The sequence below is a fragment of the Heloderma suspectum genome, chromosome 16, assembly GCF_057233095.1.
Source record: "Heloderma suspectum isolate Gila_16-S chromosome 16, 16-S_ref, whole genome shotgun sequence".
Taxonomy (NCBI): domain Eukaryota; kingdom Metazoa; phylum Chordata; class Lepidosauria; order Squamata; family Helodermatidae; genus Heloderma; species Heloderma suspectum.
The window spans coordinates 16,947,432-16,972,872 of NC_139473.1; the positions used below are offsets into that span (position 1 = coordinate 16,947,432).

The 25,441-nt window shown below is 48.8% G+C and overlaps 1 protein-coding gene across 10 annotated transcripts in view; it reads right to left on the bottom strand.

The window, feature by feature from the left end:
* The window catches only part of CUX1 (cut like homeobox 1), a 337,359-nt gene that overhangs the window by 129,713 nt on the left and 182,205 nt on the right, over window positions 1–25,441 (bottom strand). For all 10 annotated transcript variants that reach the window (XM_084823412.1, XM_084823413.1, XM_084823415.1 and 7 more), the window contains exons 5-8: window positions 10,388–10,525; window positions 8,246–8,369; window positions 5,685–5,761; window positions 3,579–3,645 (exon numbers count right to left, since the gene is read on the bottom strand). In XM_084823412.1, coding sequence (XP_084679538.1) covers window positions 3,579–3,645; window positions 5,685–5,761; window positions 8,246–8,369; window positions 10,388–10,525 — 406 coding nt within the window. The remainder of the gene's footprint in view (window positions 1–3,578; window positions 3,646–5,684; window positions 5,762–8,245; window positions 8,370–10,387; window positions 10,526–25,441) is intronic.

Sequence of the window (25,441 nt, forward strand, 5' to 3'; positions counted from 1 at the left end):
CAAGGTTTCCCACAGCTTAACCTGGGATACATAGGGAGGGGCTGTAGCTGAGTGGCAGAGTCCCTGCTTTGCATGCAGAAGGTCAGCAGTTCGATCCCCAGCATCTCCAGGTAGGGCTAGAAAAACCCCTTCCTGAAATGCTGGAATGCCGCTGCAGCCAGCCAGTGTCGACAATACTGGGCTAGATGGACCAGGGGTCCGACTCACGATAAGGCATCTTCCTGCGTTCCTATGTCTCATACCAAGTGAGACCATTAGTCCACCTAGCAGCAAACTGTTGACACTGAACAGCAGTGGCGCGCCAGGGTTTCGGTCAGCGGATTTTCCAGCCTTAACTGGAGATGCCGGGGATCGAACCTGGGACCTCCTGCACGTGCTCTGCTACTGGGCTACAGTAAGATCCCCAATATGAAGTGGGGAGGGGGCCGGAAGAAGTTACTAAGACCTCCTACTCCCTGTAATTTACAGGAAGCCAGTTCATATAAATCAGCCACTTGCAAAATGTCTACTTTCAGGGAATACTTTCCAAATCCAGCTTCTTTGCCATATCTACGTATTGCAGAGGATTCTGGGAAGTGCCCTACGTCCCGTTGGCGTCTTTGGCCCAGCTATGCTCCAGAGGAACTGAGGGCACAGCCAAGAATACGCCCAACACTCCCTTGCTGCTGTGCTTTGCTCGCTAGCGGGGGCCAACCTGACTTTGCAGGGAAGCTCATCTGCTACTACTGACCTTCTCACGCCATTCCCAGAACACATTCCGAAAACAACTGACACACCGCCATGTTTCTGATCCGGGGAATAAAACATGCTGAAACCCACTTCCAGCTCAGATTCATCACACTCAATGCTTAACCCCGGAGGGTAACATGGCAGGATCACCCCTTCTTTTATTGCAAGGGTGGTAGATGGAGAGACACGGCGGCCCCAGAATGGCCTAAGACAGCATTCCCCAACGGGGTGCTGGATGACAGAACAGACACGTTTCAACGGAATCAGAAGCGGGCTTGTCCAAGAGATCACTTGCTCCCGAGGAAGAGACCTGGTCTCGAAACGTGTGGAGCATTTCTAGAGATCTGCATAATAAATAAATAACGTTTACAGTCCGCGAGTATTTTAGAGATCTGCACAATAAAAAAAAATATATTATTACAGTCCATACTCAGGGATGCTTTTGGATTTTTTTTTCCTTTTTGATATTTTGCGTGTACACCACCTTCCCTCCCAGTTTTCTAAGACCGTTTTCCCCAATGTGGAGCTGGACGTCTTCCCATCATCCTGAGACAATATGGCCAATGGCCACGCAGGTTGGGGATTGTGGGAGTTGTAGTCCAATACATTTGGAAGGCTTCCATGTTGGGGAAGGCTGGCCTACGACAATCAGGAAACATATGTAGGTCTGAGCTGAAAGATCTGCACAGAGAACTTTGGGGCACCATTTCAGGAAGGGAGGAAACGGGGCTGAAAATGGACCAACCAGCTTAACTGTTTTCACTGCGTCCCATTCTGGAGTAGCGGCAGCAATGCTTTTCCTGGTGGCTGCTATGTGCCTCCCCTCCACCCCCTGAATCCTGAGTCATAACAGTGCTTGTGGCATCACGTAGTGCCATTCTGAAAGGGTTTCCCGGGGGAGGGGGGGCAGGGGGACCTTGGTAGACCCAGCAGTTTGGGGGCTGCCATGGATTTTTCCCAGAAGCCCATTCAGGGTAATGCCGCATGATGGGAGATTTGGGGCGGGGGGGACATGGCATCTCCTCCGGTGGCTGAAATCCTGCCTCCCTATTTTGCTGCATGGAAATGGAGCGGGGGGGGGGGGGGATTGTAGCTCCGACTTGACTATGCTAATTCTCTTTCATGTTTTCTATTGTTATACAGCTCTTAGTCACTTTGGTGGTTAAACTGTGAGCAAAACAAGCAGGGAATGGAAATGTAATGTATCCGGGGCTGTTACCACAGAATAACTCTGGACTAAAAACCTTGATAAATAACCATTGAACCTTTATTGTGCAAACAGCCTGTGGCAAAACACCACGCACGTTTAGCTAGCGCCTAGCAGAGTTAAAGATAAAAGCAGGAAGAGGTAGTGGAGTCCAAACAGGACAGCTGAAAAGGGTGGCAGAAAATCACCACACACAGAAGAGCACCCATTCTGCCCCAGCACACATGATGGGAGTATCATAGAATCATAGGGTTGGAAGGGGCCCACAAGACCCCCGAGTCCAACCCCTGCTCAGTGCAGGAGTCCAAGTCAGAGCATCCCTGGCAGGTGGCTGCCCAACCTCGTCTTGAACGCCTCCAGTGTGGGAGAGCCCACCACCTCCCTAGGGAACGGGTTCCATTGTTGCCTTGCTCTAACAGTCAGGACGTTTTTCCTGATGTCCAGCCGGAATCTGGCTTCCTGTCACTTGAGCCCATTCTTCCGTGTCCTGCACTCTGGGATGATGGAGAAGAGATCCTGGCCTTCCTCTCTGGGACAACCTTTCAAGGACTTGAAGAGCGCTCTCCTGTCTCCCCTCAGTCTTCTCTTCTCCAGGCTAAACATGCCCAGTCCTTTCAGTCTCTCCTCACAGGGCTTTGTTTCCAGTCCCCTGATCATCTTCGTTGCCCTCCTCTGAACCCTCTTCAGTTTGTCTGCATCCCTCTTAAACTGTGGCGCCCAGAACTGGACACAGTACTCAAAATGAGGCCTAACCAGTGCTGAGTAGAGGGGAACTAGTACTTCACGGGATTTGGAATTCCGAGTAGTTTCATTTCTGCTCCCTGTGGCTCCGTCCCACATCATTTTGATCACGAACATGGATGAAATGTTGGGGAGGGGCACAGCTGAGTAGGAGAGCAGTTGCTTTGTATGCAGAAGGTACCAAGTTCAATCCCCGGTCTCTCTAGTTGAAAGAATTGGATGTGGCAGGGCTGGGAAAAACCTCTCACTGCCTGAGACCCTGGAGAGCCACTGCTAGTCAAAGCAGAGAATACAGAGAGTTAAACAGACCAATGGCCAGTGGAGGCTGGTGGCTCCAATGTCAGTGGGGCGGTGCATCCACTCCGGGTTTCAGCCTGAACTCGCATCTTGGATAGCTCCTTTAGAGTTCTGACTGAAACCCGGAGTAGAGTCACCACCCCACTGACATCAGAGCCACCAGCCTCCACTGGCCACTGGTCGGACTCACTGAAAGACACCTTCGTAAGCCAACATCAAGATCGCCTAGCATGGGGTCGCAGCATGATGACTTCCCTTGCCAGTGTGGGTCGAGGCCACAGGCAGCAGCAAGCACAATGCTCCTGTAATGTTCAGCCCTCCTCCCCACCACCACACAGGTGGCCGTTCCCATGCTCATCTGAGCATACGCAAAGGCTCATGCCCACGTGGTGGCTGCGTTTATGCAACATGTAAGAGAAGCCTCGGCCGGCACAGTCACATACGTCAGGAGAAAGGAAGTGGCTGTGAGTCTTCATGGGTCTGGCAGGTCTAAGAACCAGCCCCAACTTTTCTCGGTTTCTATTTTCCCTGGCCCAGTGAGCGAAAGGCAGCAGAGTACACAAGACATGCAGCATGTATCGAAAGAGAGGCTGAGAAGTCTTACTTTGCCGTCGTTTCCTCATCGTATTTTGTCTTCAGGTCAAATAATTCCGTCCGCGTCTTTTCCAAGGCTGAAGGGAGGGGAAACGGCAACACACCAAGGCATTACTGACATGGAAAGGGCCACATCATGTTTTTGTCTTTTTTTGTAAAGGCCACTCAATTACTACTGAACTATAAACTGTTCTCTGTCTGAGAAGTCATCTTGCATTAAGCCTTCTCTCTGAACAAACAAAATCACATTGTAGAAAAACAACGCTTAAAAGCTTTTCAAAATTCCTTCCTTTCGAAAACACACGGAGACACAAGCAACCCCAACTGCCATCTCCTCCAGGAACTGTGAAAGTTTCCAGACCCTGTCCTGCTCTATCTAGCTAAGCCTCCTGCAGTCTGTTTATGGACCTGCTTTTGTGACATGAACCGTCTGCGCTGGTTCATTCGGGGACCTGGTTTGGCTTCAGACGGGAAAGCGACCGGGCCAGCAACCGGGCCAGCTGCAGCTCTGATGGGCAAGAACAAGCTGCAGGTAAGAAGGGATGAACACCCGCAGGAGGGGAAGCCCTCCTCTGCTACTGTCTACTGGGGGTGGGGGATGCACCTTCCTGCTTCACCATCCCCACTCTCCAGGCCCCCCTGAGAAAGGCAGACACCGAGATGCAGACACAACTGCGATCGTGGTTTAGGCAGCAGATGGACTGAGGTGAGATGCCAAGTGTAGCTCTGAGTGGTCCCTCCATCGGGGCCTGCCTTGGCGGCCCTGTTCAGTCGCTAGTCCTGACCCTCATCACGTAGCAAAGGGGTCTGCCATCATCATCGCTGAATGGGTTTATTCACATGTTACGTTTTTGCAGGCGTGAGAGTCGTCCTTTTATATTGCATTATTCCCATGTGTGTGAAGCAGTAAATCACTGATTTCCTTTGTGGACAGAGCCATGTTTTGGCCTCCAAGCCAGCATAGCAGTGCCTGAAGATATGTAACTTCACACCTTCCAATGGTTTTGGGAACACAGGTGAGGGGACGACTGCCACATCTGCAAAAATGCAGCCAAATCACTGGTGTGATGCTCCTGTCAGGGCGTTTCTACGCCAGACGTTTAAAGCACTTTCAAACCGTGTGTGGCTCATCCCACCAGCGGAGACCCTCTGAAATGGACGGTTGTTCAAAATGCTGAGCCAGCCTTCCCCAACCTGGTGCCCTCCAGATATGTTGGAACTACTACTCCCAGCATGCCCATCTGGAGGGCACCAGGTTGGGGAAGGCTGCGGTAAGCCATTCACAGCAATGGCAGCTTGACATGCTGATCAGCATCCAACTAAGGCCTGGTGCAGACATGACGCTGGTGATCTCCAAACCCTGGGAAGGAGGGGAGGGATGAGAATGTCGCCACGAGAGTTTTCCCTTCCTTGGTCAGTAGTGACTGGTGGTGCATTACACCTGCAGTGTTGTTCCTTCGAATCAGGGTTTGTTTACTAGCTCCTATGCCAGGTTTTTAAATGAACTGCGGTCACCATAGATCAAGGGTGGGGAACCTCCTTCAGCCCAAGGGCCAATGTTCCGTTCCGGAGAAGCTCTTGGGGGCCACATTCCAGTGGTGGGCGGGGCCAAAGGCAAAAGAGGCGGAGCCAAAATTACAAAAATGCCAGCACGTTTTAGCTCCAAGCTCTTGCTGCCCGTCACTCAGCCTTAGTAGAGGCATTTCAACCTTTTAGGATGGGGGGGGGGAACTGCACAAAAACCGGGAAACCGCCAAACGATTGGTGGTTGGGGGAACGGGGGCGTGGCCATCTGGGGAATCCCAGAAAGCCAGATTGAGACACCAGAGGGCCAGATGTGGCCCCTGGGCCTGACGTTCTGCACGCTGCCATAGATAGTGCCAGTGAGGACGTAATGATGAACCTTAGCCGATGCTAATCAGGGGTTCAAGCAGGCCGTGGGGGTAGGCGGGACTGAGTTCCCCTGGGAATGCTTGCGGTCTCTGGGCTACGGTTTGGAGACAGCAAGTGTTGCGTCCGCAAAGCGTGCCTGCAACAAGTGCTTGGATGGACCCCAAAGGCTGCCCGCCTCTCCCTTTGCCGCTTGTCCCAGTCGCAGGAGGGGAAAACGGCAAACCTGTTTGCAGCGCTTGCACTTTCTGTTCGGCCTCCTCCAGCTTTGAGGCCGTCGACATCTGGGTCTCCTGCAACGTTCTGTAAGAAGAGAAGCAAACTGAGAAAGGGCCACCTAAAATATATTCACCTCCAGGTAACGTAGGAAGTGGAAATAAAAACAAAGAGTTATCAATTGCACACGTAGGGAGGGAGATGGTTTGCGCTGCCCTTCTCCAGCCAGCCTGCTCAGGCCTCACTGCTGGGAGCTCGGAAAGAGCTGTGGAGCCCCCTCTTCTCCCAGCTTGGGGGTGCGGGAGAGCCAGCGGCGAGGCACACTTTTGGCACACGCCCACACTGGCGAGGCGTGTAAAGTGCAGTTCTCCCCACCTCTCCATCCTGCCCCACCTCGCGCATCCACTTTGTTTCGTCCTCTCCAGATGCCTCGAGACGGCCTTGGCCTGCTGTGGGGCCCGGGTCACCTCCAGGCCGTAATACACAGCGCTTGCTACTGGAGTCCTTCCGTCGGAGGAAGGCTTCTTACTTCCGAAGAAGGAGTCCTTCTGTCAGAAGAAGGCTTCTTACTTCCGAAGGAGTCCTTCCGTCGGAGGAAGGCTTCTTACTTCCGAAGGAGTCCTTCCGTCGGAGGAAGGCTTCTTACTTCCGAAGAAGGGGACCTTTGGGCTGAACCTGTTTTGAATTCATCCTGTGGGGTGATCAGGACTTCCTCATCCTGTCTAGAACCAAGGGTCTCTGAGTGCATCCCCTGGAACAGGGACAAGCAGACAGTAGATCTCCAGGTGCCTGGGACTTCAGTTCCCAGCATTCCTGACCACTGGCCATGCTGGCAGGGACTTCTGGGAGCTGAAGTCCAAAACACCTGGAGATCTGCCTTCTGCACATCCCTGCCTTCCCCAAACTGGTGCACTCCAAATGTGTTGGACTACAACTCCCATCACCTCCTGTCCAGCCTGGGCACTCTCACAAAAATGAAAAGTGGAACATCAATAGCAAATTGGATAACTGGAATGGCTAGCAGTAAAGGCTGGCTACAGAGATATGAGAAGAGACTTCATTACACATGTTACAAAAAGTGCTCCAATGGTTCTGTTTATCCACACTATAGTGGAAATAATTTTACAGGTAATTATGCCATGACAGCCAGCTATGGATGACTGATTTACAGATTTCAAACACTGAGAAGATATGTGCCTCGAAAGCCTGCTCTAGCTACGGAAGACAAACGGGGAGGATAGATTTGAACCTTTCCAGAAATCACACTTCCCCAACAGCAGCATATCCTTGCTTGCTGCATATCCTTGCTTTCACGTCTGTGCTCTCCAGAGTTATCGTGGGAGTTTAAGGGGAGCAGCCTAGGGTTCTGCCCAAAATATGAATCCCTGGAGTAATTATTATTTTTATTATTTATTACATTTATATCCCGCCATTTTTCCTCCAGGGAACTCAAGGCGGTGTGCATCCTCCTCCTCCTCTCCATTTTATCCTCACAACAACAACCCTATGAGGTGGGTTGGGCTGAGAGTCTGTGACTGGCCCAAAGTCACCCAGGGAGCTTCCATGGCTGAGTGGGGACTAGAACCCGGATCTCCTGACTCCCAGTCCAGCACTCTAGCCACTACACCACACTGGCCCGAGATGTGCAACCTTTCCAGCCTCAATGGCCGCATCAAGGATCTGCTGGGGGGCTAGGGGCACACACTCCCCCCCACCCCCCCACCCCCAAAGAAACCCCAGACATGGCTTTCTCTTGCTAATGCCAGCAAGGGAACTGTTCCTTGTCTCCACTCCTTCAAGAGAGACCGCAGATAAGGGAAGAGTTCCCCTTGTTTGCTCTGGTGCTAGCCCTGGCAAGGAAATCCCAGGCTTCCCCTTACTAGTGCTTCGGCTATTGGGCGGTATAGAAATGAAATAAATAAAATAAATAGTGCTTGCAAGGTAAACTCTGGGTGGGATCCCCACGGCTCTGCAGGCCACAATTGCAGCACCCAAGGGTGCATGCGGCCCGCAGGTTGTGCACCCCAGTATAAACAATAAGCGCGCTTTGCATGTATGGAGCACACTTAAAGAATTCAAAGTGCTTCACATACATGATCTCAGTCATGTTATTCTTCTCCAGAGCTCTTTAGACTTAATTTTTTAATTTCGACGACTACTTCTAGGGTGCCTGAGATCTCACTACCTTGTTCATTTCCATATTTTACTCGTATTTATAATTTTAACTGTTTTGTTGTACTTTTTAATCTGAACTGCCCTGAGAATTTGACTGAAGGGCAGGTTGAAAAATCTGGAACAACAACAGCAACAACATCATCAACAACAGTGTGCCTAAAGCTAGCCTGAGGAGAGTGAACTAGGAATTTTCTGGTTCTCAACTCACCTTCTTAGTGTGCGAGGTGCTAAAATCAGCCCTTGACTCGAATTTTATTCTTAACCAGAGATGGACAGGGGATGGGGATGATATTCTGACTCCACTGTCAACCAGTGCCAAACCACCACCCAACAGATGCTTATGATGCATGTGCGTGCCGTATGTTTGCGCACGCATACACGTGCACATCAACTTACCTTTCTTTCTCGGCAAAGTCATTCTGCAACTTTTGTTCTTTCTCAAGAGCGATGGTTTCAGCTTGGTTCTTCAGGGTCTGCTCATATTCCCGGATTTTCTCTTTAAGTGCTTTTATTGTCACCTCTGGGGGAGGACGGGGTGGGGTGGGGGGAAGCCGACAGGAGAAAGAAAAGGACTGGTAAACAACTGCACGTGGTTGCAGAGTGCAGAGCTCTTTCCATCTTGTAGGCACAGCAGCAGCAGCCGCGTGGCTTAAACTTTAGCTCTTCAACTCTGACACAAAATCAATGGCTACGAGTCCCTTTGGAGACCTTTTACCCCCTAAATGCTAAATTGAACTTTAAATGTTTAAGGTTGAGAAGGATCAATGGACTTTGCCGGGAAGCAGAGTGAAGGTTTCTCTAACCTGACTGCAGAGCAGAGTGAAACAGCAGCTGCAAGATACCTTATCGAAGAGCCCCCAGTTAGGCTCTGCACAGAGTAAAGATAAATAATAGGAAGCTGCCGTAAACCGGGAGAAACCATTGGCCCACCTAGCTCAGTACTGTCTACAGTGACTGATTTCTGAGGTTTCAGGCAGGGGTCTTTCCCAGCCCTACCTGGACATTCTGCATGCAAAGTCTGCACCATACTAGGGATCTATGGTCCCACCACAACACAACAGACCAAGGTATCTCGATGCCTGAACCAGAAAGTCCAAATGGCACTCACTCCCCAGCGTGGTTGAAATGTAAAGAAATTAACCAACTGCTGGCCTTTAATTCACGACCTCACCCTGCCTAATTGTAGGATGGCCCTCCTGACATAAGGGGGGCTGAGCTGATGAGAGGTACATGAAACAGGAGGAAGCTCATGCCAGCGGCAGAAACGCAGCAAGGAGCAGTTGCCGCTATGTTTGTGGACTAGGAAATGTGAACAGAAATCTGTCCTCAAAATGCAAGGAGGGGCTAATGTAAGAGAAATCTGTCTGGGATGAAGGCAGGACCTCTTTTGTGCCAGCATACGCTTTGTCCAGTTCACATAAACACACCCATCACTTTGTCCATTTTTCATCATCAGCTGAGGACTTCTCTATTCAAGGAATCATTCATAGAACTATCTATTTTTGGGAGACACATACTGGATGTAAATTAGGGCTGGCCCTGTATTTTACTCTTGCATATTGCACTTCTAATACAGAAATGCCATAAAATAAATAGCTTCTCCGCTCTTCGTATTTGGTTGCAGGCCAAAAGGTTAAAACTTGCTGGCTACCTTTGCAATTGAGAACTCTCCAGCTTGCAGATGCCTGAGTAATTCTGCTGCTGCTGGAATGCCCAGAACTGGATATTTTCAGGGCGACCACAGGTCTCACGTAAAGGAAAACGGTTTTGGATTGAACACATTCTCTTCTCCTTCCTGGTTCAAGACATGCTTGGCTGCAAAGGCCGGCCATACACACGGAACGAAAATCTGGAGCATTATTGAGAGACGAGCGCTTGCTCCTTGAGATAATGGCATTTTCATGTACAATGGCCAACTTTAACGCTTTGCCCATCTGCTTAAATAACTAACCTACATTACTTCAATATCTATACTCTACCCTGGGGATAAAAAAACTGTAACTATAGTGAAGTCTGCACAGGCCTAGGCAGTATCACGTATTAATCTAGCGAGAAAATGGCGCATTACTAAGCATTCACTGCAACGCAGCGTAGGCGATAGCTGGGATAGAGTCAGATATACGCTGACACATGTAGCTGGCCTTAATGCTGAAGTGCTGAAAAATGGCTACTGTGAAAGTTAGAAATATGTCACAGCTGAATCACTAAAGACAAAGATGGAAACAAGAGATTTAAACAAGGCAGGGATGAGGCTATAAAGGAGATTCTAGTTGAGAAAACACAATTCAAAACTAAAGGGGTGACAAGAACATGCTTGCTCGTACCCCCTCATCTACACACCCTCATCTTGGGTTCTGTTCTTGGTCATGCTGCAGTGAGACAGAGACATCGGGGAACTGGATTTTATGAAGGGTGTCTTCCTCTACTGAGTAGCATTATATTTCCTCATCTTAAATTTTCTTGAAATGAAGCCAACCTTTTACGTTTACACATAAATAAAAATGAACTCCCCTGCCCCCCGGACACCCCCCCCCTTACCTTGATTTTTCACTTCTGCAAATTCTTTGTTGTATTCCTCGAGCGTTTCCCTAAGTTTCTGGTTCTCCGTTTCAATATCGTGCATGCGCTGGACTTTCAGCTGGAGCTGCTGCCCCAGATCCAGGGCTGGAACAGGATCTGAACAATATGAAGACACGGATGCGGTTGATCAGAAAAACAAACTCAGTACTGAAGATCAAGTCAGAACCATTAAAAACCCACTGCAATCACTTGGTGCACGTCTGGGTGAGCGCGCATGTACATATTTGATGTCAGACCGTGTTCCTTCTACCAAATCCAGTTTGCTTGGTTGTATTTCTCTGGAAGGTTCTGGATTTTATGGTTGCAAATCTTGCAGTCTTTTGTAGTTATGGGACCCTCCTTGTAAGAGGGTCCCATAACTACATGCTTGGACAGTTCCTATTTACCAGCAGCAGACTCTACTTGTCCGGGACAGAAGATCTACTTTGTGTCGGAAGGTTTCACCCATAAGACACATCAGTTATTTGGGGGGACTTTGGATTTCACAGACCTAGACACCTTTGCTTTCTTGGGGAAGCAGTGGAATTGACAAGAAGAGTGCAGGAGGTGGGGCAGAATTAGGCTTCTTGAGTGTTTTCAAGCATGTGACTGAAGCACTCAAGCAGCCCGGTTGACTTCCGATCTGATCAAGTGGGTGATCACCCGTCTGTCCTCTGCCGTGCACCCAGGCAGCCTAACACGTGAAGCATTTCTACAAAGGTGCCACGTCGCACCTGCCGCGTATAGCTGGACACACACGCTTTCCCTAGCTGCTGGGTTGGCCCCGAGCTTGCCAGCCGGAGCAGGAGAATCCTGGAATCCAAAAAGGTCTCATAAAATAGCGCCGCATACATTTCTGTGGTGGGCGCCAGCATCACTTGTGAAATGGCTACGAAGATTTAGTCTCCTGCCGAGGAATGTTAAACACACCGATCTTGGAGGATCAACAACAGTACATATTAGGGAGCTCGCTTAATTTGCAGCCGCCACAATCATTAATTTTACAGACCACCCTCAGTTGCTGGAAACACATAATAAGCCCGCTGTACCTCTCTTAACGCACTCAGCGCAAGCCTGGGCGCTTTGCAACATGTCATCCCAGCGCCAGAGTTTATAAAAGAACAGCACTGGGTTATGTTGAGCGGAGAGGCAGGGTGTGCTGCGTTGCGTTTCTTTGCTCAGAGAAGACTGAAAGTTACCTAACACGGGGAGAATTTGGGAGCAATCATAATGTTTAAGTTAAGTGGCAGATCGAGAGCGAAAGCCTCGACAGGACTGTCCAGTGAAGCATCACACCGCTGATGACCTGGCTGGTTGAATGGATCACGCTGCCACCGTTTCTCACAGGTGGAGGCTCCTGGAACAAGATGTGGAGGGGATGTGCCCCAAAGCAGGGTCCCTCTGTCTGTTCTCAGAGCTGAGGATGTAAGATGGGGCATGCCTTGAACCAGAGCCTGGAGCGCAGCAGGCCCTACTCCATGGGTGACGAACTGGAGGCACAGATGGGCTAAGAGTGGCACAAAGAGGAGGATTCTGCGGCACTTGTGGGCAAGAGAGAAGTTTGGATCTAATGGCAGTCTAAGCCAAGGCTTTCCCTCTAATCACTTGAGCTGGGGAACAGCAGCAAGGGTGAGAGGCAGTTGGGAGTGTTGTGCTGACTCCAGTCCACAGCCAAGCCTCGAGGCTCTCCTAATCTTGCCCATAAGCACCCTAAACTCCTCCTTGCTGTGCCACTCTTAGAGCTTTCACGCACCTCTAGTTTGCCACTCAAGAAGTGAGGCATGCAACACTACGGATGTGTCTTTGGATGTGTCCAGAGCACCATTCGGTACTGGGTTATGGAAAGAATTTCAAACTGTGGCCTGTAGATGTGGAGAAGGTGCTTTAAGGAGTGTGGCCCACCACTTGCTCCTTCCTTGTTTGTTGTTCAAACGTTCAGTTGTGTCCAACTCTTCGTGACCCCATGGACCATAGCACGCCAGGCCTTCCTGTCCTGCTCTCTCTCCCGGAGTGTGCTCAAGTTCATATTCATTGCATCGGTGACGCTATCTAGCCATCTCATCCTCTGTCGTCCCCTTCTCCTTTTGCCTTCAGTCTTTCCCAGCATCAGGGTCTTTTCCAGAGAGTTTTCTCTTCGCATCCTCCCTTGTTTACCTCGATTAATTTCATCTAGCAGAAGGGGGATGGTCCTGCTGGAAGAAACCCTCCTTGGATCCTGACGACCGCTGCAGTATCCCCTGCTTGGACAAGGTGCATGAATGGATGGCCTAATGGAGAAGGACAGGGGGCTGCTAATTCTCCTGGGTATCTCAGCTGCTTCGGATAACAGAGCCCAAGGTGTCTTTCTGGAGAGGCTGAACGATTCGGGGCTAACTGTTCTGGTGGTTCTGCTAGTTTCTAGAGGGCTGATACCAGAAAGAAGTGCTGGGGGAATTCTGGCAGCTATGCTTCGGGGTCCTGCAGGGTTCCATCTTGACCCTGTGTCAGGACCTGGGGAAGCCTCCCTGTGGACGCTTCCCTGCCTCAGACTTCCACACGAACGCGTTGCTGGCAGCAGGGCTAGAGGTGTGGCCCCGCAGCCCCTTTCCGAGCGCTTTACCCCTTCGTGCACGGAAAGGGCTTCTCTCTCCTTTGCATGGGATCCAGGGGAGAAAGTGAAATGCTTCAGCATTGCATAAAAGCAGCAACAGACTGGATGAGGCCCAACAAACTGTACCTCAAGGGACCATTGCAGGGTGGTCCGTCAGTCCAGAGAGGCGGTGCTCAACCTGTGAGGGATGGGTGCCCTGGGAGACTCCTCAGAACCTTCAAGTCAGCACAAAATGGGTCACACAATGCCAGTCTTGAAACAACCACCATGACAATGCTGATGCTTCGCTTTGAGGCTCCACATCAGGGGAGTAGAACCTCAGGACTGGGGGCCCAATCCTGTCCTCCGGGGTTCCTCAGAGGGCCCCACCTCCTTCCCCCAACCACCGATTGTTGGGTGGTTCCCCAGACCTTATGCAGTTTTCCTCCCCATACTCAATGGCTGGAACACCTCTCAGAAGGTATTTGGGGTAATTTTAGCCTTGCCACTGTGGCCTTTGGCCTCGCCCACCGAATGGAACCCCCGAAAGCTTCTGTGAAAAGGAATTTGGCCACCGGGCTGAAAGGGGCTCGACGCTGCTGCTCTACACGGTTTGGGACCCAGATACCAGAGGGAGAGCCTTCTTCCCTATCAACCGGCCCTCTTCTGGGCGCTCCCGCATTTGCGGTGAGGTGGGTGACCCACAGGGGGAGAAGGCCCTTGCGGTTGTGAGGTGCCACGTGCACAACTCTCCCCGCAAAGAGGCTTTTATTATCTTTTTGTGCCCCCTTTTAAAGACCTTCACCATTTTTCACAAGCGATTAATCTCCAACATACTTTTAATTCTGCAGTGCCCATTTTTGGTGCTGCTGTTTCCTTGTAGTTCTTCTATTGTTTCATGACCTATTGTAAACTGTCCTGATTTTTTTTTTTTTTAAAATTGAAGGGTGTTATAAAAATAGTAGGTGTTTAGAGATACCCCAGGGGGTACTCTTGCACCCTGGAGTGGCAGGCTTTAGAATGTCGCACACTCACCAAAAGCTTAGTCACGTCTGCTATGATTAGCTGAACCCTGACTGAACCCTGACAAGACCAAGGTACTTTTGGTGGGAGACAAGAGGAGGCTGGGGGATGTTGACCTGGTATTGAATGGGGTACGGCTACCCTTGAAAGACCAGGTCCGCAGCCTGGGGGTCATTTTGGACTCCCAGCTGTCCATGGAGGCTCAGGTGTCAGCTGTGAGCCGGACAGCGCTGTATCAACTCCATCTGATACGGCGGCTGTGCCCCTTCCTTCCCGACCATCTGCTCCCATCGGTAGTACATGCCCTGGTCTCCTCTCGTTTAGACTACTGTAATGCGCTCTACGTGGGGTTACCCTTGAAGACGGTTCGGAAGCTGCAGCTGGTACAGAACGTGGCGGCTCGCCTGATTAAAGGCAGCCGCCGGCGAGATCACATCACTCCAGTGCTGAAGGAGTTGCACTAGTCACCAGTTGTTTTCCGGGCCAAATTCAAGGTGTTGGTTTTGACCTTTAAAACCCTATATGGTTCCGGCCCAGCCTATCTTAAGGAGCGCCTCCAGCAGCACCAGACAGGCCGCTTAACAAGATCAGCCTCGGATGGCCTTCTCTCTGTCCCATCAGCCAGGACAGCTAGACTGGTGGGGACGAGGGAGAGGGCCTTCTCTGTGGTGGCCCCCACTCTGTGGAACTCCCTCCCTAGGGAACTCCGCCATGCCCCCTCTTTAATGAGCTTCCGTCGTGTATTAAAAACGTGGTTGTTCAGGCAGGCATTTGGGGTGGGTTAGGGTATTTTAGAAAATGTTTTTACTGTAGAATTTTATTGTTTTAAACTGCTTTACTGTATGTTGTACATCGCCCAGAGTGGCTGGGTGACCAGCCAGATGGGCGATTAATAAATTTAATAAAAATAAATAAAATAAAAAATGATTAGTTGTTGATTTATATAGTCCCATTGAGGTACATAGTGGGCAAGAGGGAAAGTCCCTGCCCTGAGGAGTTTACAAACCAACATTCAGAACGGGGAAGGGAAATGGCGGCAGGAGAGGAATTTGTACATGTTCTTGTTTTGCGGAGTCTGGCTTTCTTACAGTGGAGTACAGGAACGAAGGAGCTGTGCCAAATGCTTCCTGGGAAAAGGGATATGAAGGAAGTCAGAGAGGAGATGTCATGCAGGTGATCTGGGAGGTAGCTGCAGACATAAGGAGCAGCAAGAAAGACAGGACAGAGTTGTTTAAGGGAACAAGAGACCTTTGGGCAGCTGCTGGTGTTGGTGGAGGTAGAGAAGTGAAAGCTGGGATATGTCAGGAGAGATGGTGGGGGGAGATCATGAAGCGCTTTCAAAGTAAGGGCAAGGAGCTCGTACCAGAACCATCCTTAACATATTGCTACGACCCTAACTGGATAGGATGGCCATGTGTCCTACATAGAACAGTTTTCTGTTTGAAGGTGTCCTCTATTTGAAGGGTTGAAAGATAAAGAACCTGAAGAAGTGAGGGCGGGTTTGTGTGTGTGTGTGTGTTGCCGACCAACATTTAGACCTGTCTGTGGTGAAGATGTATTGTATTTGTATTTAAAGTATAGTAATTCTTTCCAAATTTGTATCTATAGATATAAATCAGCACATGCCGATCAGTATCCTTTTATCCTCTTTTTTAGTGATGCATTTCCTCTTTTTGGTATTGGCGTACTGGGGTACATGGCCCCCCAATACACACATATGTCCAGTACACACTTAAAAAAAAAATCCAGGATGTTCATTTTGAAGGGCCTACAAGATATGCAAACCAGCAAGGCAATCCTAGACTAAAATTAGCCAGGAATTTATATTAACCATCACTCCCCACCCCCCACCTCTGGCACTACCAACATCTACATTATAAAATGAATAATGACTAAACCTTTAGTCAATAAATTCCCAAATCCCTGGAAAGCATTATATTGTAAATGAAAATGTTGGCACTCTCATAATTATTCATCAGGATATGTATATTTAATTTAGCTCTATTAAAGGTTAATGTCAAAGAAGCAAAACAGTCACAGAATAAAGTATGAAGAGAATGTTAAAACCATCTCCTTGCATTAAACTTCAAACTTTGCTTAAGCCGAGATGAATGATTAAAATGTCAGCAGCTTTTGAATATTGTTTTGGGATATGTTAAAGAGGCTATGCTGAAACAGACTCCCCCACTTTAATTTATATGGCTTCTATTAAAGAAAACTTAATTACATCACAGTTATACTGATGGGGACATGATTCAGATACATACCAGCCCAATGACTTCTACTCTTCAAACCTAAAAATGCAACAAGCATTAAGAAGGAAGTATTGGGGTACTCAAGATTATTCCTAAGAAGGGCCATTTTAAGGGTGAGTACACATTATCTTGGTATAGATATTGCTATACTAAGACTCTGGTGTATGTAAACACCCTGGAACAAGAACAGCGATTTCTCTTAGGTGCGTAAAAACGGAATGTAAACCTACATGGTGAAAAAGAGCAAGCAACACCTTGGTTATTAAACCCTTTAAGAAACGTATCAAGTGCAACATTTAAAAGTAGCTCTGGGGCAAAACATCTGAAAATCTGATACTCCCTCGCCCAGGTACATTTACATTCATTATCCAACTGGGGTAAAAACATCTCAAAGTTACGGTGGGGGTGGAGTGGGGAGGAATATCCAGACAAGTTCTCAGGGTTAGATGAGAAACCTGCTCACTAAATATGCAGATTAGTGCTATAATCATGCAAAATTGTTGGAGGCTGGGGTAAGGAAGAAGAGAAAACAATTGCTCACTGTGGTGAAAAGACCTAGGTTTCAATCTCCATGCAGACATAGGGGGTGTTCACACAACACGCTAACGCAGTGGTTGAGCACGGGTTGTTTGTTAAACCATGGGTTAGCTAGTTGTCTGAACCCAGGGTGTTTTCGACAGGGTGGCTTGCTAACTATGCAGCATGGCTTATTTTTCTAGAACAAGCCACCTTGAGAATCCATGGTTTGCTGTTGGGTTGTTCAGGGTGGGTAACAAGCGTGTTGTGAGTTAGCATGTTGTGTGAACATCTCCACAGGCATATAGGCTCTGTTCTTCCACCTCTAATATTGAGGGTGTGCCCAGGGGTGGGGGAGGAGTATTAAAGGCGTACACACAGGGCTGTTGTGTACCTGAATTACATATATAATCACTGAACAGTACTATAAGCACTGCAAAACATGCTATAGAAATTATTACATGTTCTACAGAGCATAAATCAATGTAAATTTATCACCAAGAATAAAACATACTAACAAGCAATGGATTTTAGAATGACGCAGAACGTTAGGTGCTCAAGTTGTATCTAGGCCCTAATCCGGGATGCCCCACACCCAAAGGACCCCAAATTTATGTCTGTCAAACTTTGAGGTTTGGGAAACAGTCTTGTTCTCATAAAGGTGGTCAAGTTGTCTCTCTGCTTTATCCAATGGAGGCTGGTGGCTCTGATGTCTGGTGGCTCCCAGTGGAGACTGGTGGCTTCCTACCTTGGATAGCTTGTTTAGAGTTCTGGCTGGTTCGGACTGAAACATGGAGCGGATTCACAGCCCCACTGGAATCGGAGCCACCAGCCTCCACTGGCTTTACCACTTGAGACAGCTGGTGAGGGCTCCCATGATGAAATGTTCTATACAGGGGACAGGAGGGATCCTGCACATAGAAAACTAGCAAATCAAGAAGACGACTAGAACAAGTTTTCTGTGTGCAAAGAGATTTTGCTTTTCACTGCAGGGAAGATCATTTCACCATGTGAGCTGTCTCGAGCGGCTTGATCACCTCTGTGAAAACAAGACCTTGGTCCGATTGCCAAACCCCAAGACCTCAATGTGGGATACTTTAGGTAGAGCACCGAATTCCGTCCATATGGATGTGCTGGTTCCTTCCAAGGGTCCAACGAACACAGCTTCGTTCCCAAATCCTGACAGGGAGGCTAAGATGCCAGAAGGTAACGTTAATTCGGTTTCCCCGCCAGTATAACAGCGATGCCTGCCCATTATTCTCAGAGCTGTTCTGCTGTTGCTTTTCCACTGGCTTTTTATCATGTTCCATGACGTTCTTTCTGTGGCCGTTCTTACATTGTTTTATTACTGGCTTTTATTGTTTGCTCTTTTTTTTGTATACGGTGGTTTTTACTGTATTTTATTATTCGTAAAATTCTATGAGGAAAAATGGAGTATAAATATTTTAAATAAAAAATATAGACAATGCAATTTTTATTTTACTTTTTACTCTAAGACTGAAGGGCGACACCAATTTTAATCCAGAAAACACACTCACCAGGTATTTCAAAGTTTGGGAAAGCTTGCTTTATATTAAATGCAAGGCCTGTTCCCAAGAAGGGGGGTTCGTGCGACACTAATCAATGTGGAGATGAATCTTTGAAAAAATGCGCTCCACCCATGGCACACACCTTTAATACTCACATGTAACTGTTTAGAAAGAGAGCATGGAAGTTAGCCCCCCCCCCCGCATCATTAGGTGAAATGCTCAATGCGCCCCTTGTGAGCCTTGCATCCACAATGACATCACACACCCGCGTGGATTACTTTGCGCTGGGGCACTGTAGGCTAATGTAATCATATGATTACATAATTAACCCAGCTGTCTCATTAAGAAAATCAACTGGAATTCAGGGCATAATTAGTGATACAGCAATTAGCATGCTGATGAGCCAAAATGATGAAAATCCCTGTAGATGGGGAGTGTGCTGGGACCACCCATGTCATCTCCAAAAAGAGAGTAAACCCACTGCAGGTGGAAGGGGAGACCTGGAGAGTATCCATTTCTCCTTGGAATATGGTTTTAAATCCAAATGATGGAGGAGGAGGAAGAAAAGCCCAACATGAGAATCAAGCAGCCGGGCCTCATAAATACATAAGAAGAGTGACTTCCTGGTTCTATGAAGAGGATGGGGTAACTGGAAGACCAAGTCTGGATCCAAGCCTCCAGGCCATGTTTTATAGATGATTAAAAAAAAACACCCGAAGGGGAAGGTTTTCTTCTTAAGAAAGGTAAGCATCCCCCCAAGGAAGAACATTTCTTCTGAAATGCATTGGGCGGAATAAAATATTCCGTTCAGGCACCTGACGACTTCCTGTCTCTTCTGTTTTGTGTCATGTTTTATAGATGGCCAGCCTTGCTCAAAGAGCAAGGGGAGGTGGGCACGCAGTACTAATTAGCCCCCTGGTGTAGGCATGGGCAGCGGAAGGCATCCTGGACTGATCATGACGCCCTCCCTGCAGGACTCGAAGGCGGTGGCAAAACCAAAGACACAGTCAACGGTGAGAGAGGCAGGTGGAGGTCAGCTGCCAGAAGAGGGAAGCAAGGGGCCAGAGAAGTATAGCGTAAGCAAGCTGGGGCAGAAGAAGAAATGCGCCTCTGAGCATCACTCGGTTTTGCTGCGCAGATAAGGAGACTGGTTCTCGCACAGGACATTGGAAGCCGCCTCATACTGAGTCAGAACATTGTTCCATCTGGTCCAGCATTGTCTACTTTGACTGTGGCTCTTCGGGATTTCTGGCAGGCAGAGGAAAACCTTTCTCATCACCGTCACCAGACAACATAAGTGGTGCTGCCAGGATTGAACATGGGACTTTCTGCGCATAAAACATGTGCTGTTCCAGTGAGCTACGGCCCTTTCCCTAAATGGGGGGAAAGACCTGTGTCTGGGCGACACCATTTCCAACTGCCAGCGGAAGCTCACGAGACTGACTGGCCCTTCATTCAAAACAATTCCCTGCATGCAGAAAACTAACATGTCAAGGAGAAGAGCTTGACCTGAACCTCTGCCTAGTTTTCTATGGAGAGGTGTGTGCTGTCTGGAGTGCTGCGGTCCAGAAACAGTCTCACCACCTAATCCCGGCTCGACCAAGGCCAAGGTCTATGAACCGGAAGGAGGCAGGAACCAATCACAGCAGGGAGGGCTGGAGCAAGGCAAACAGCTCGTAAAGCCCACAAAGGCCTGCAGCTTTACAAAAAAGCACCCAGCAGCTCAAAGAGCATGGAGAGGTCTGCTCTTGATCTTTCACAACCATGTTTCGGGGAAGCATCTGAGCTGAGCCACGCATTTATAGCTGCACACTGCAAGCTAGTTTGAGTGCCAGGGGCCAGCTGGCTGCAAGCTCCAATGGAAAAGTTACTAGTCCTCAGGGCCAGGAGGCACCTACCAGGCCCTTGCCGTCGTTCCTGCCCTTCCACCGAGGCGCCTAGCCCTGCTTGTCCTCCTTGCTGCTGTCTGTTTGCCTGCCCCTTCCGACTGAATGAATAGTTGAAAGGAGTGAGAAAATGGAGTAGCTGCCGCCATCTCCTTCCTCTGGGCCACACTGAACCCAAAGAATAAGGTCAAGTGAAGGACCTTCTTACCCAAAGTCCCCTGAAATCTGAAGCCGGCACTACTGACCTGCGTGGGTGAGTGGCTAATTGTGAGACTGTTCTACGACGTCCCTCTGCAGACCAGGAGGCTTCCTTAGGAACATGGGAGGCTGCCTCACACTGAGTCAGACGTCTGATCCCTCCTGCCCAGGATTATCCACACTGACTGACAGAGGCTCTTCAAACTTTCAGGCTGGATTCTTTCTTAGCCTGACCTGGAAAGGTTGGGGCCTGGGCCTGGGACCTTTGGCATGCAGAGCAAGTGCTTTACCACTGCGCTACGGTCCTTCCTTTAGGAGACAGCACACCTGACCTCTTGGGGCCTTGGGGCAACGTCTGAAACACAGCCTGGCTGGCAAACGGAAGAGCATCCCTGGGCCCCTCCTCGAAGACAGCTCCATCGTGCGGGTTTCGACAGGGGCAGCATTTCCTAACATGGAGAAAGTTTTGCAGCGACTGGTTGGAATTCTGGAAAATGCAACCCTCCAAACCACACCAGGAGTTGGAAAGCGCTCCCTTAGACTCCACCAAAGGGAAGATCTCCTGTCCGGCCAACAGGGCGAGTAAGTGAGCTGGAAATTGAGGAGTGGAGTTTGTTCAAGAGGACCCAGAGGCATTTCTAAGTCTCCCTTCACAGAGATTTTTCATTAAAGCACAGCGGCGCGTGCGCGCTCTCTCTCTCTCTCTGTATTTTAAAGAGCATGTAAAATATTCATCTGCACTAAAACAGAAGCCTCTAAATTTCACATGTGCCCAGGTTGAACTGAGGGGCTGCTGTTGTGCCAACAGGGCAAATACAACCATCAGTCTCTACAATCGACAACGTTATAACATCTGCACGGAACTGCAACGCATGATACATGCACACAACTCTGGTGCAACAAGGCTTCCCTCTAGCTTGTTAAATTCCAATTTGCCAAACGGGAACTCATTCATCTCCTGGTGGTGGAAGGAGGTTGAGGCGGGGGGCGCAGAATGCTAAAACAAAAGGACTTCATTACAGGCCCGTGTTACGCTGACAACAGTCAGACAGCCCGTTATGAAACATGAGCAGAACCACAGAGGCAATTAATATTTTATACAGCTGGTAATGCGCTTCCGAAGGTTTGGCTCTAAAAATAATTCATTCCTGACGCTGCGACTCCTCTCAGAGAGGCTGTATCTGCTTTTCCAAAACCAGGTCTCCAAGCAAAACTGCTCGGCGACTGCTTTCTTTCGAGAAAACTCCCACACAGAACGGGCTGGGAGGAAATGGAGAAGAGAGCGTCCTCCGGCAAGTCCTTTAAAATGCACTGCTCGGTTTTAAAGGCCGCTGCACACCATCAGCCCACCAAAAAGCAAAAGGAGTTCTTAAGTGTCCCTTTATTCTGCACCCAGGACGTTTTGAGCAATCGTCCCCGCACAGAAAGAGAGGAGGGCGTCCCTCCCTCCCTCCCTCATATGTCAGAAGTGAGCAAGGCACCCCTCAACCAGAGCAGCTAGGAGCAACACTTTTCTCAGGACCAGTGCAAGCAAAGGACACGGCACTGCCTCCAGATCCTGGAGGGCTTCAGCCAAGTTACTATTCCTCAGCTTCACCTACCTTGCAGGGCTGTCGCAAGGGCAAAGTTCAACTGGAGCAACAACTATACAGCGACTGGCACATCAAAAGGAATATGCAAAAATTGTCATAAGAAGTCCTTGCATATCCTTCCATGAATGAAAATGCATCTCAGACCAACTTAAAAGAATTACACAGTGGCTTCTGAATATTCAAATGCCTTCCGGTGTAATTAATTCATTAATTATTCCCCAGAAAATTAATAGACCTACACTGCCTAGACGGTTTCTTGCAAGGAAGCTGTACCTCACTTGCTGATGGTGCCAGCCCGGCGATGGAAGAGTTATGGCCCTAATACCATTTTAACAGAGAACCCACCCACTGCCTCCTAGGGAGCACATACAAGGCATGCTTTGAAGCACCTCAAACACTGATTTCTATTTTAAAATGAGACTCCCATTACCAGGCAATGGACTCTCCCAGTTTTTTTTTAAACAAAGAAATCGCAGCTACGGGGGAGGTGGGGATCCAGGCTAGGACTGCAGCACCATGAAGGGGGGGGGCCTAAAACTTTTCATCCTTGCACTATTTTCCCATTGAAACACACACACACACACAACCATCTGTACCCCAAAGTGCCATTTACTGCAGCGGTACATTTGGGTGCCAACAGCAGCTAAGTGTGTGCGTGGGGGGGTTAATGGGAACACATTGCAAGGATGAACGGATTAAGCACCCCTTCCCTATGTTGCAGTCCCAAACAGGATAGCGCCCCCCCCCCCCCAACCACAGCTACATTTTTTTAAGGTCTGGGAGAGGCGGTCACTCTGTCTCTTAACTGTGTGCACTTACGGCAACACCTTATTTACGTCTTAGCTACATATTCCAATTGCTGTAGACAGACAGATGTTGCACTCTGAAAATGCAGCCACAGAATACGCTGCATTTCCTGGGCAGGCTGCAGTTGGCTGGGCGCTGAAGAAAATGAAGCGAGATGCAAGCAAGATGGAAGGTGGGAAGAGAGGGAGGGAGAGACAGGGTGTGCAATCGCTTGTTTGAGATGTGCCTCGCTTATATATACAGAGTTCAGTGCAGAGAGAATTTAAACACTCTCACATTTGACAGGGTGAGAGCTTTGGAGTACCATCACAGGGTGTCAAATTGTCAATAAATCAATGTTTCTATCACAACTGGAGGCACCATTTGGATTTTCTGCCCAGGTACCACCAACAAGTTTTTCAGTTGTACTTCAGTTGATGCTCCAGGATGGGTTTCTCTCTCTCCCCTCCGCCCCCTTAATGGTCTCTTATACACACTTGTTAAGCCCATATTTTTGAGGTGATTTTATTTTTCCGGTGGTGGTATTATCATTATTATTATATATTTCAACAACTGAAGATTAGCCGAAGTGCCAGTAATTAAAATATATTATAAAACCAGGAGGCATATATATATATACACACACACACATACACATATATACACGCACGCACGCACACACACACACACATATACACACATGCACACACACACATATATACACACACACACACGCACACATATATACACACACACATACACACACACACATACACGCGCGCGCACACACATATACACACACACGCGCGCGCACACACATATACACACACACATACATACGCACACACATATATACACACACACACACACACAAACTGATCTGTTTATATTGATGAGAAGTAGAATTTTAAACAGGTGCTTCAGCCAAATCCACCACATATTACCCTCTGATCCCTGACTGCTTGTTTTAAAAATGAATCCCAAATTCTGTGGATCTAGGTCACAATCGATGAGGAAGCTCCACACGATGCGCTGCTCCCACTGATTTCAACAGGCTTGCACCGGTCTGCTTCCCAGTGGATTGTGGCAGGAGGACCACCAAATTCAGTGCTCTGCTAGGTTCATGTCACAGCAGGATGGAAGGTGCGCATGTGCGCATGTGTGTGTAGGGGAAGGGTGGATGGAGGAAAAATAAGTACGCCAGTGCCAGGGTACCTTTCTCTCACTTCCAGGTGTGCATCAGGGGGTCGGGATCCATCAAATCCAAAGCTTCCCCTGGAATGTCCCCTTTTTTGCAGTTGCCATTGTGGGCGGACCAGCAGCAAGGGTGGCCGAGGATTCCACACCCACAGCGAGGCGGTTTGGCCCCAGACCTCCCTCTCTGTGGGCAGGGAGGAAGGTCTGCTCCATCCTATGGTTCCCAGGATGCCCTCTGAGGGACAGTAAGATTGCAGTCTTAATATTTCAGATTATAGGACTACATTAGCTTTGGTCTGTCCCATCCCTATCTCTCCCTCCCACCCCAACAACGGTGTCCCAGGACCTCTCTTAATATCAATAAAACTTTCTTTTCTGGAAATGACAGCAAGTCAAGAGCAGCTGTTTAATAGCAAGAGTTTTCTAAAATGGGGATGCTGTTACTCTTTAAATTAGTAAGCCACTTAGTTTGAAACTGGAAGCTTGTTGGAACTGCTTTTAGAACCATGCCTGCACGGGTGGGGATGACTGAGCTGGGAGCCATGGGGTCCAAATTATGGATGCTTTGTCCTCTATAGGCACTCCCTGTAGCATTGCACTGATGGCTTTGTCAGAAAAGAACAGCCCAAGGATAGGAAGAAGAAAAAAAGTGGTCTGGAACAAAAAGTGCAAGTAAATAAAGATAATGAGATGAATGGAAGCAGCGAGTCAGCTGAAACCAGCACATGCCAGAGACCAGGACGTGGGTCTAATGGCTGGCTACAGTCAGATCAGCTGGCTTTCACATAGTCTGTACCTGGAAATTTGACACGCGGCTTGTGCCATGTATAAGAGTTGGAATAACTGGAATTGTATTCATCCATTGTGTTACCAATTAGGTTTACGAAACAATCCATTGACAGCATGCCTGAGGAGGAAATTCCAGCAGTGCAGATAGCCAGGAAGTTGCATTGCCTAAGAGCTCAGCAGGGTGTGTGTGTGTGTGTGTGTGTGTGAGGGTCAGATGATATTAGGGCCCAATGGGGTTTCAGCCATCCCTATAAAGTTGCTGACCTCAGACCAACTTGCCACTCAGCGCAGACTGAGCTCTGGACATGCTGGCTCTCTGACACATGTTCTCAGGGTTCCCCTTATGGCCGGGACCCCTTGAGGAACTCCCTAAGGATCTCTTCCCTCCTTAAAGATTCCCACCTTCCTTCTTTTAAACTTCCCCTTTCCAATAAGGTGGGGTTTAGGCTGTAGGTGTGGGGTGATTAACACTCTAGACATGGGGTTTAACGACAACCGTTTGCTCGTAGAGCGAAGCAAACAAATCACAACTAAAGGTACTTACACAATAGAGCCGAGTGATACAAAAGGCATTAAGAGAAAATAAAAGGTGCAAAAAATGCAAGTACCTCTACCCTCGCTGCCCTTAGACTTCTTTAGGCTGTTTCTTCCTGCTCCTTCTTTGTGCTCTGCTTTTCCTGACTGCTCTTACTT